Consider the following 12712-nt stretch of genomic DNA (forward strand, 5'->3'; position numbering starts at 1 on the left):
ATGTATGCTGCCTTAAGAAGTCATATTTAAATGACATATTTAAATGAGGAATTAAAAAGTTTCAGAGACAACCATGCTCAACGAAAATTACTTATAGCCTCTAATAATCATGTTTAATTATAACTGAAATAGGCTCAAAACAACTATTGTACTGAAATATGTTCAGAGAAAGATAATATTAACAAGAAGATGACTGAATTAAACTTAGAAATAACAAATTAAAAAAATGAGAAAATTTTAAAAGATAGCCAGCATGATCTGGGGGAGAGAGTGAGTGACCCACAAATAGAGTATATAGTCCATGAGGCAGAAGTATCATCTATGTACTATGTGTGGGTCTGTGTGTGTACTCCTATGTCTATATGTCTCTGTGTATGTGCATGCATATATAGTGCCTGCATATATAGTGTGCATGCTATAACAGTGTCCTATGCGATAGCCTATAATAAATAGCCTGGTAACATGAATCATTAAGATCATTAAATTCTTCTTGCAAAGCTATTAAGTTTGTTTAATCATCTCTTATTAAGACATCTAAAAGGGAGAAACATCTTGCTCAGAAACACAAGTGTTTCAGCTCATTGGGTAGTTATGTTTTCCTTATCACTTTATTATCTGCATTGCAATTTGTATGCTATTCTCTTCTATTTTTTTTATAATCCAGTAGCCTTCTACTTCATGACTTCTGGATGCATTGATAAAAATAAAGTTTTCAGCTTTTGGTGTCACAACTTAGAACGTTTTAGCATCAGATCTTAGAACTTGGTTACATCCTTAATTGATTGACATCACTGACCTTCCGAGGATTATGTAATAACAATCATGAAAATGTCCTTAAAGTTCACTTAATGTTTAATGGGAATCAGGAAGCTTTCCAAGGATAAAATAATTAAAACTTTTAAGAATAAAATGTAATTTAACAAAGTTAAGTCTTCAAGGTATTTGGTAAATTTGGAGAGATATAAAGAAGTAATATACACATACTGCACAAGAGCACAAAATACTCATTTGTGAAGCAAAATCTAAATTTATAAAAGAGAAGTAAAATTATTTATAAGTAGGGAGAGTAACAGTAGCAATAAAGGTATTTTTTTTAGTGAACATTGACCTTATATGTCAGATGCTGTGCTAAACTGTATAAAATTGAGTTTCAAAGAGTTATTAGTATTTATAATGGAACTGAGACTTACGAAGTGTTGTAACCTTCTGAGGTTAAAAACAGGGTCCCTTCATATAGCTGTTCTGGTTGTGCACTGTATAAGGGGTCCAGTCCCATCACAGATACATGCTAATTTATGTAAATGCTCAAGGGCAGGACAGAAGGTTTTTGGCTTCCAAGCTAAACACTTGAGCAGCCAGGGAGAACTTTTTCCTTAATAAACTCATGTTGGCTTTTATGGTCTGTGCACACTTTCTCTCTCTCTCTCTCTCTCTCTCTCTCTCTCTCTCTCTCTCTCTCTCTCTCTCTCTCAGACACAGACACACACACACACACACACACACACACACACACACACACATACTCATTGGCACACACACCTTTTTAAAACTCCTCTAACACTTTCATTCAAACTTAAGTCAAATTATTAAAATAGTATATATATATTTTTCATAGCAAGTACTTTATTAATAATGTCCCTAGCTAGATGGTAGTATATGGTATGTATATTTTTAAACAAATAATTTTCTTATCTGATTAAGGTAATGATAATAGATTATGTCTATTCAATACAGATAATTTGAAAATGCAAAGGAAATAATAAAACATACCCATGGCCCATATATGATTTCCCCTTTTTCTTCTCTCTCCCTCCCTTTCATCATTCACATATAAGCTCAAAATCAAAACAAAAATAAACAAAAACATAAACGTTGTATACAACTTTGTATTTATCTCATTGTAAATAGTATTATGTATTAAATCAAAATACATATTTTATACCTTTTATCCCACACGACATACCATTTAGAAGATGGCCCTGCGTCCTTTGCTTGCCTTTGTCCCAACCTCCATCCCAGCCTCTCCATACTCAATTAGGGATCCCCTCGCATGCAAGCAAAATTGCCGGGATTGGTAATGCATAAACTACAGCTAAGATATCCATCTTAACGCTCTCTCTCGTGTGTAAGGGGAGACCGTCAACTACAAATTTATTAGGTTTTCTAATTTTCTGTCAGCTAAATTATAACTTTTTAAAATTAATATAACACCATCAATCTCACTTTTTAATGTTTGCTTAGCTATGTTGTCATCAAACAAATGAAACGTCCGTTATGGAATAGGTTATCTGCAAATGTTATCACTGAATCTAAAAACTAATACTTGTAATTTGAATGAAAAATATAAAACGATTTAAAACTTAGCTAAGGAAACACCTAGACTGTTAGTCTTAGGGTAGTTTAAACTTTTCTCTTTCACGTATTTCTATCTGAAGCTCCATGTATGTAAATCAATTGTCAATTATTAAAATGAGCTAATCCCACCAGTGCATTATCTATGGCAAACGTGTTTTCATTTTTACTTTTTCTTGCATGTTTCTACCATGATTTTGATTATCACTATTGTCTTCCTTCAATCTCACCACGTAACCTGCATCCCCAAGCGTTTGGCCAAAACAATTTTTCAAGACATTCCTATCACATATTCCAGTTAAGTATCATTTTGTGTGTTAGCCATGCTTTGCCTATTCCTAATTTCACGCCTATATACTATGGGCTCACAATTTTATATGGATTAAAAAATGGTAACTATGAAAACCATTTTCATGAACAATAAAATAAAAGTGATGTCAGAGTCCTTAACTGAGGGAGGCCAGAGAGAAGTAAAGACATGGGAGAGAGACCTAAGGGGATAGAATTATTATTGCCTCTGGTGACATCCTGGAAGATGCTAGAATGGAAGGAATACTGAAAAGCACATAAATTTAAGAAATCTCTATAAAAGATTATACAAAATGTATGTTTCTCTGCTCCAGTTTCTATCCCTTCAAACTTTATAAGTCCTGAATCATTTACCTCCAGGAGAGAAATGAGAAGTCTTTCTAGTTATTGCTATAAACAAAGTCATCCATGAGTGCAGGACTTTAAGGGGCAGCCTTACTGTAAACTACACTTGGCAGTAGTGAAGTTCTACTCTGCTTCAGAAAACAGATTATGCAATGGCTAACAGTGACCCCATTATCTTATACTGGAGGTTATACACGCACACTTAAAAGACAAAGAGCTGTGATGTAATTGTTAAGGAAACCAGTCCATAGCATTACAGGTTCAAACAGGAGTGATTTCCTCCCATAGTCTAAATTGTATTGCTAAAAAGTGCAGGATTTGTGAATAGCAAATGTTAGCAATAACATTGAATCCTTCCTTGCTCGCTCCATGTGAACACGACATATAAATTTAAAAATGCCTTATGACATGTGGTATACGAACTATCACTTGGCCATAAGAAAAGATGAAATACTGCCATTTGCGACAACATGGATATATCTTGAAATTATCATGCTAAGCAAAATAAACCAGACAGAAAAAGTTGAGAACCAGGTGACTTCACTCATATGCAGGATATAAAATTGAAAGCAACAAACGAACAAAACAAACAAACAAGGGAACAAAAAAACCATAAACACAGACAACAGTTTAGTGGTTACCAGAGGGTAAGAGGGGAGGGTGATTGTAAAAGAGGGAAAGGTGGACAAATATATAATGCTGGCAGGAGAACTGACTCTGGGTGGTGAACCCACAATGCAATATATAGGCGATGTATTAGAGAATTGTACACTTGAAACCTATGTAACTTTACAAACCAATGTAACCCCAATAAATTTAATACACATTAAAAAAAAAAATCACCACACAGATTTGTCATCTATTCCTGGGGCACAATTTAAAATGCGTTATTTTAATATAAAGCTTTATTCTTTTAAGTTTCATTGATTTTTATTTATTTGTTTGTTTTTTACCAAAGTAGCAGTTACGTCATTTACTTTATTACCACACTTTAAAATTTGTTGTTAGACTGCAGAGTCACAGTCTGTATAAATGGTAATGACAAGAACATTAAATTCAGATGCACTTGAAGTAAACGCCGGGCTAATTAGCAGAATTTTTCAGGGGATTAGGCTGTTGACTTTATGATAGTTGCTGTTGTGAAGTATTCTGCAAAGCCCCAAATAGGCATATTTTCCTGACTATGATGGACTGAAAATATCTTAATATGGACACAATTGGAACACTGTTTGAGATAAAGTAAGATTGATTAATTTATCTTCAGATCATTCAAATTAGCCAAGCAAAGCATAAACAAAACTCATACTCTTTGATGCCACTAGATAACAGGGAAATAAACGTGAGGAGATGGTTACTTGTCTGTGTACCATGAATGCTGAACAAATGTCCAGTAAGAACAATAAAAGTAAAAAGAAGAAGAAAGAGGAGGAGGAGGAGGAGCAAAAGGTGGAGGGAGAGGAGTAGGACTGATCTAAGACAGACACATTTGGGACAGTGCAGACACAACATGATAACTAGTCTCTAAGGAACTTAATGAGTAATACATCTTTCTAAAGGGACTGATTTACTATTAGAAAACGACGTACAAAGTTTTTTGCCAAGTCTTATAGTTTTCACTTTTTCCAAATAAGGTGGGGGTGGTGGTGGTGGTGAAATAATGCAATAAAAATTGAAGTGCTAACACTAAAACCGCTTATGGAATCTATTTTTGACCCCTTCAGGGATCTTCTGACACCATTTGTTTGTGTTTGTTCAAGGGTTAGTAAATAGAATTTAATGTTTTTTTTTTGTTATTTAATAGCCATTAAGCATTTACTTAGTGAGATGAGTAAGTAAGTGTTCAAATAGAGGCTTTGCATTGGATTTTCTATCATATTGCAATACTTATTAAGAAACAAAGTGCATCAGATGCTACTTTTGTAGGATTTTAATTAAGGTAAATTACTGCACAGAGCTACTAACCTTTCAAAGTGAACTACTAATTATGATTATTAATTTCTGTGGTGTGTTTCATTTTCCATTTAGTAACAGAAATTTTAGCTAACTATAAAAATAAGACTAAAAGCAGACTTACCATCCTCATATTGGCCAAAGCAGATTGGGAAGAGAGAGCCAAGGATAATCCCTGAAGCTAACCATTTCCAGAGATAAAACTGTTGTAACATCTTCTACCAAGTTCCACTCTAGGTTGATCTGAAATAATAAGAGGGAGAAAGAAACATTTGACAAGTTCATTAATCTGTTATAGGTAAACACAACTGTCACATCACAGAAAAGCCTTAATGACTTCATAGTTAATTACCTGTGTCACACTATCTATTAACAAAGTAACATACTTGTTAATGCACTGGAACTCTTTACCCATATGAATTCACAGATAAGTAATCTCTAAGGAAAGACATCTCTGTTACTTACTTTGCAAGCAAGTTTAGAATTAATCGTACTGATAATATCAGAACCACACTCTTTAAAATTGAGACACTGTGAGTGAATCAAATGTGAATCAGTTTGTTACTAAATTGATCTTGTCTACAGCATAGCTCAATTATAGTTTGTTTTGTCTCACAACCATTTAAGATGGTAAACCAGTTTTTAGAATCCTACATGAAAATTTCATTGGACACTTGTTTTACACAATTAAGTATAAAACCCATTATTAAAATGTTAATTCCTTTTAGTATAACGATAAGAGATTGACTTAACTATGCCAAGTAAGACTGAGCAAAACCATAAATTTTTTTTACCACATCTGTCTTTTGAAGCATTTGGATGAATTCCATTTTAATTCCTTTCTTTTTGCAACCTCCCAGTAAATAAGGAAATTGAATGAGATATTAGTTGTCAGTGAGCATACCAGAAAGTTATTATAAGAATGGTATGCTCAGTTTCTTTGTAAATTGAAGAATTTATTCACACAAAATTGTTCAAAATGACCCCGATTATAGATCATGGTAGAACAGGGAAATAGGGACTCTATTTCTCTAATTCAGAAGTTCCAAAGTAAAATGCCTACAGAGGACAAGAAGACAAAAGAAAAGAGTGAATTAGCACAAAGGGAAATTAGGATGGTAAAGGCTGTGAAAAACTGTAGAGTGCATGGTTTGTCTAAAGAGACCAACCAGCTGGTGTTCAGCTTTTATCAATGGTTGTAATGTGGGAATGCAAACCAGTTGTTGCCAGATCTTCTGATTTTCCAGAAGATGGAAGAAATCCAAATTTCCATGTGAGATTGCCCAGTGTTTAGATGACTGTCCTTATCCCCTTTATAGACTAGATGCTTCTGGCAGGCCACATTGTTCTCTGAGCTGTCCTTCAGTTTACCACACCTGCCCAGGATTCTCTCTCCCAGACTAGCTATTGAGAAGGTTCTATAGAATGTACAAAGGAAATATTTTAATTTGATTTTACATGCTTTTCATTTCATCCATCTCTCAGTTTTATTTTTGTGTGTTTTATAAAGTTTATTGCACATTAGCGCGCGCGCACACACACACACACACACACATATATAATTTATTTTTAAATTATGAAAGTGCAAGCTCAAAATTGTCTTCCTCATAGGATGCCCAGTCCTTAAATTTCAAAGATCACTCCATTAGATCACATGCACTTAAAAATGTAATCTATCCTTGTGTTTATCTAAAAAAAAAAAAAAAAAAAAAAAAAGCCTTCTTTTTACCTGGTCCTTATGCTTTTTTTTTCCCTTACTAGTAAAGGATTCAGGCTCTGCTTTTATAACTTCTAGCCATAGACAGCCCAAAGAAGAGCTAATCATTTGATAAAAAAACAAAAACAAAAACAAAAAAACAATAGTAACCCATGCTTACTTGCAGAAAAAAATAAAACTGAGCAACGCAAGTAGTAGTAAGAAGCAGTGGATTAGAGTGTGGCTTCTTTTTAAATTCAGGTCCTTCAGCTTACCAACTATATGACTGAGCACATCAAAAAGCATCTGTTTCACTTTCCTTGTCATTAACATGGAGATGAAATCGTACCTGCCTCATAAATTTGTTTTGAGGATTAAACAAGTGAATGATTACAAATACATGCTTAGAAGAGTGTCTCCAAGTGAGCACTCCATAAAGCTTAATGTGACTATTATTGATTCATCATCTAAAGGCTCTTCAAAGTTTTTAAACTTTTATATTTTCAATCTATCTTCATCATACCCTCTAAGGTAGGTATTATTATTCCATTCTGTGGAGGAAAAGTCACACTCCCTGGCTGAAGACTATACACTGTTGAGTGGCTGAAGATGTAGGGAAGTTCTGACACTTCTGTGCAACTCTGAAACCTCTGTTCAGTTCATTATAGTAAAGGACTGTAAAATTTCCAAGGGAACACATGACTCAGAAGGTTTCAGGGGATATGGAGACAGAGAACAGCCTGTTCTGTTGCTCCCTCTATGCTAAAGGAAATTGAATGTATCTCTCTCCCAAACCTGGAGCATAGCTCTCCTAAGATTTATGCAAATAATGGCTTCATTCCTTTTTTTGTTTGTTTTTTTTTAATGTGGCAGTATTAAGAGAAAAGAGGATTTAGAGAGAGAGAGAGACAGACAGACAGAGAGAGACAGAGACAGAGAAAACACTTAAAGGATATTTATTAGAAAAAAACTTAAAAGAAAAATGATCTGACTAAATGACAAAAGAAGAGACTGTGTTCCTTTGTGGGTCCTTAATCAACCAATTTGACTTCCCTCTTACTAGTTTTTAATATTATGCTTTCACAAATACGCTAATTTCTTTTGCTTCAGACTCAAACCATTTGGTTTCATTTAACAGCCTTCAAGGTGAAAACAACCTGATGGGTCATAAGTTTAAAATCATTAAAGCGACTGCTATTATTATGTCTCCACAAACAGAACCTCTTGATCTGTGATCCTGTCCATTTTTTGTTAGAAAATCATATTTTTTACTTTTGAAAATATCACAATAAAATTTAAAATAGATATAGTTCTTACCACCTGTCATAACAAGACTATTTGGAAGAATGTGCTGCACTTGTTTATTTTTTAATAATGAGAAAGATAATAACTTCTCTATCTAATATTTTTACTATTCAATTTACATTTGCATTATTTTCAAAGCAATTTTAATCATTTCAATGGGCTCAATATTTACAGCAACCTGAAAGAAAGTTATGACTCACCATGTGGAACTGATACCCCAAAACATAGAGCATGTATTGACTTAATAAGGAAATCCTGGTTCTAAATAAAGATATAATAAGAAGAAATGTCCTGGAAAGAGGCTATGCTTCTCCAATCAAAAGAGTAAGGACAATATTTATAATACACTGATTGTGCCAAGCAGCTGACAGTGGCACTTGTGTCATCAAATAAGTTGGAACAGATCCAACACTTTAGAAACAAACTCTTTTCATTAACAGTTTTACAATCTCTAGAATTGCAGGAGGAGTTCTTGCAGGAGATAAAACCCCAAATCTTGTAGTTTATATAAATATCCATATGTATATGTATTGACAGATGAAAACTTGAACGATAAAAGATAACAACAGGAGAACTAAAGACTATATATATATGTATATGTACATATACACATATACATATGTACATATACATATATACACATATGTATACATACATACGCATATACATATGTATATATACATATATACACACATATACATATATACATATATATACACATACATATACACACACACACATATATATATATCATATACATATGTAAGAGCACATTCTATATCTATACATACATGTGGTGGAATCAAATAAAGTTGATGAAAATAATTTCAATACTGATGAAGAATGAAATCCATAAGAGCTAATCTTGCCATCACTTCAATTGTTTATAGACAATGTGATGCATTTCTGTTTTAAACATTTTAAATAATATATTCAACAGTTGTGGACATTAAATGAGACTGGTATAACTCACAATACATTTCCTGAAACCACATGACACACATAAGGAGAATACAAGTTTAGACATTCTTCTTCTACAAACTTTGGTGGACCTTTGGAAAATTCAATTACTACCCTAACATGTCTGTAGAAGTCTATTCTTTCTTAAATGATATTTTAATCAAAAACTTTACATAAAAAAGAGAGGGAACGCTGGTTTTCTTTTGGGGTAATACTCCTCACCAAAAAAACAAAGTACTGACAAACATAATTAGCTGATTCAGATTCAATTTACATTTAAGGATTGTATCCTATTAGAAAACACCAGTATTCAGCGTAGTCAACTGGTGTACATCATATGTTATAATAATCTAGCCATACTATTTAGTTTAATAAAATGAATAACTCATAATTTTAAAAAGAGGATGGATTTCAAACCTATGTGCATTATTGCTAACATACTGGATGTTTGTTTCAGTGTTTATACATGCATTTACTCAATAAAATTATTATATATTTGGTGTATGTCAGAGACTGCTTCTACTGCAGAAGTAAATCAATTCAGTTTTCTCATAATGACTTTACTACCGAGCAAGCACCATATTTCATATTTTTGCTTAATATAACAATTCAAAGTGCTTTTGTAAAATCATTCCAAGTTCGGGGAGTATTAAAATGTAACTTCAAATATAATGGGTTTCTGTTAAATCTATGTTTTCTAAACTATCGTCTAAATATATTTCCCGTCATTTCTTAGAAAAACAACAGGAAAATGGTCAATTTGAAAGGAGCGAGCACTGTAAAATGACAAAAGCGCAAGCATTATTTTATCTGTAGGGTGTTAAACTTAAAAATATAAACAAGTAAATTTACAACTGAGTTTTAAAGCTCAGGAAAGTGCATATGTGATTTTAAAAGGAAGCTTGAAGGAGAGTTCTATGAAACGTCATTCTCCCGCAGAGAAAACAGATATGACTAATCTTGTTTGATGAAGTTTAAACCTCCCAAGAAACACAAATGAATTGAATAAATTCTTCTTCTCTTAGAGAAAATCTATTAACAAAAGTCAAAGTATTAAGTCCGCCAAGAGAGACTGAAGTTGAAAGTGTGAAAATGTCAGTGACTTTTTGGACATATTATAATGAAAAATCTCCCTTTAGAATATGAGGACTCATGGTGCATGCCTAGTAATGCCACTTTGCTGCCACATGAATGGAAAACTAGTAAAAACTTGTGAGACTCCGTTTAAAATTAGGAGAATAAAACCTACTTTATTCTGCCGTATTGACAGATGAAAACTTGAATGATGAAAGATAACAACATGAATAGAATAAAGGCTATTCAGTTTTAAAATTTACTGCCAAGTCTTTACTGAGTGCTGATCCTGGTCAGGCACTTTATAAGATGCAGAGACTACAGCAGTGGGAGAAAAAAAAAGAGAAGGGATATATAGATGATAGATATAGATAGATAGATAGATAGATAGATAGATAGATAGATAGATAGATAGATGATAGATAGATAGATAGATGATAGATAGATGATAGATAGATAGATGATAGATAGATAGAAAGTATTATGTACAAACATTGTTTTCCTCAAGTTGTAAGAATAGAAGAGTAAAGAATAAAATGTCAAGAATACTCAATTCTAACTACCTTATTCTATTTTTTCCTTGGGTCTTGAGTTACGTTCTTATAAAAAGTTTGTTTAAAACAAACAAACAAACAAACAAACAAAAACTAACAGGAATGATATAATTATATATTTTAATAAATTTCCTTTAACCGCCAGTCCTTTTAGAGTAATACATACTTTAATTGTATTTATATTAATACCATAATAACAATTATAATGATAGCATAAACCAATTTACAGTTATAAGTAAAAGTATAAAGCACAAATACATTCCCTAATGCTAATGAACATAGGGATGCATATGTCTTTTTGAAATAGCATTTACGATTTCTATGGATAAATGACCAGAAGTGGAATTGCTGGGTCATATGGTAGTTTTATTTTAAATTTTCTGAGGAGCCTCCATACTGGTTACCATAATGTTTACACTGATTTGCAATCCCACAAACAGTGTATGAGGGTTTCTTTTTCTCCATATCCTCAAAAACACTTATTATTTGTTGTCTTTTGATGATAAGCATTGTGACAGGCATGAGGTGATATCTCATTGTGGTTTAGATTTGCATTTCCTTGATAATTAGTGGTTTTGACCATTGTTTCTTGTGTCTGTAAGCCATTGGTGTGCCTTCTTTAAATAAATGTTTATTCAGGTCTTCTGCCCATTTTCCATCCGATTGTTTTCTAGATGTTCAGTTATATGAGTTCTCTATATATTTTGGATATTATACCCTTATTGATATATCATTTGCAAGTATCTTCTAGTTAGTAGGTTACCTTTCATTTCGATAATAGTTTCCTTTGCTGTACAAAGGCTTTTAAGCTTGACGTAGTCCCATTTGTTTACTTTTGCCACTCTTGTTGAAAAGACTTAGCCAAAAAATATTGTAAGGCCCATGTAAAAGAGTTTACTGTCTATATTTTCTTCTAGGAGAGTCATAGTTTCATGTCTTACATTTAAGGCTTTAACCCATTTTGACTTGATTTTTGTATAAGAATGGTCTGATTTCATTTCTTTGCATATATCTGTTATTAAATCCACTCAACATATTTTACTAATTCTGATAAACAAATGGTGTATCATCCCATTCAAATTAACTTTGTGTTTTTATTATTACACTAAGAAATTATAAGTGAAATTTATAGTCTGAGATATTTGAAGAAATATCATCTCAAAAAACAGTAATTCAAGTAATAGTTTAATAGTGAAAGCCATACAGATAAGGGAGTATTTTTTTTTAGAAATATATCTAAGCTTTGTTTTGATGCAATTATTTCAATCTTTTACCCTTTATCTTATATGATTAAGGAAGTTCTCAATCTTCTCAACTGACAAAAGTGTGAAGATGAATAATCTGACTCAGAAATATAACTGATTATGTAAGATATATGTAAGCCCATCATTTATGGTACAAATCCCCCAAGGTCATTATGATCTTTCCTAAAGAGATCATATTTTAATGCAATGCTGAGCTTTATTTGATCATACAGAAGTTCTGATAAACAGCAATCTCTTTAGAGACTAGAAGAATAATCATAATACAATTTTACATCAAAATATATCTAATTTACATGTGGATGAAAAAGCTGAAAAGAATATAAGATTTAAAATGTCTTGAATATTGGGATGTTTACAAGTCACAGCAGAACACTGAGAATGTAAAGTTCTGGATATTGAACTATAATACGTATTAAAAACAATGAATGCAAATTAAATCATGGCTATGAAAAAAGTTTGTAAACAGGGAATAATATTGCATTTTCATCCAATCAATACATTCTAAATTCTTTAATGGTCAATAAGGCACCGGGATAGAATACGGAAAAAAAAAAAAAAAAAATTCACGACTCCTTAAGAATTACTTGGTTGGAGAACAAAATAGTCACAAGTCAAAACATAATGAACAATAGTGTGCAGTATATGAAAGGAATAAAAATGGTTCTTCAACAGGACTATACGAGTACATGGGAGTGTCATTAACAACTAGAGTGTCAAAAAAACTATCTTATGTATATAATAAAACTTCCATAGAGTATTAAAGTATGAAAAAGATCCACATGGGGAAGGAGGGACATCATTTACGTGTAAGAAATAAGGTTAATAAGTAGAGGAAAGGGGATTTAAAAAAAAAAATATATCTAGAGATAGAGTCTAGATAGTGGACTACTGGATGACAAATT

At 32.5% G+C, this 12712-nt stretch overlaps 1 protein-coding gene across 1 annotated transcript in view; it reads right to left on the reverse strand.

The window, feature by feature from the left end:
- PCDH15 (protocadherin related 15) overlaps positions 1–12712 on the reverse strand; it is a 714179-nt gene that overhangs the window by 586587 nt on the left and 114880 nt on the right. Inside the window, exon 2 of the mRNA XM_033131356.1 lies at positions 5081–5199. Coding sequence (XP_032987247.1) covers positions 5081–5171 — 91 coding nt within the window. The 5' untranslated portion in view covers positions 5172–5199. The remainder of the gene's footprint in view (positions 1–5080; positions 5200–12712) is intronic.

Source organism: Rhinolophus ferrumequinum, chromosome 16 (assembly GCF_004115265.2).
Source record: "Rhinolophus ferrumequinum isolate MPI-CBG mRhiFer1 chromosome 16, mRhiFer1_v1.p, whole genome shotgun sequence".
Classification (NCBI taxonomy): Eukaryota; Metazoa; Chordata; class Mammalia; order Chiroptera; family Rhinolophidae; genus Rhinolophus; species Rhinolophus ferrumequinum.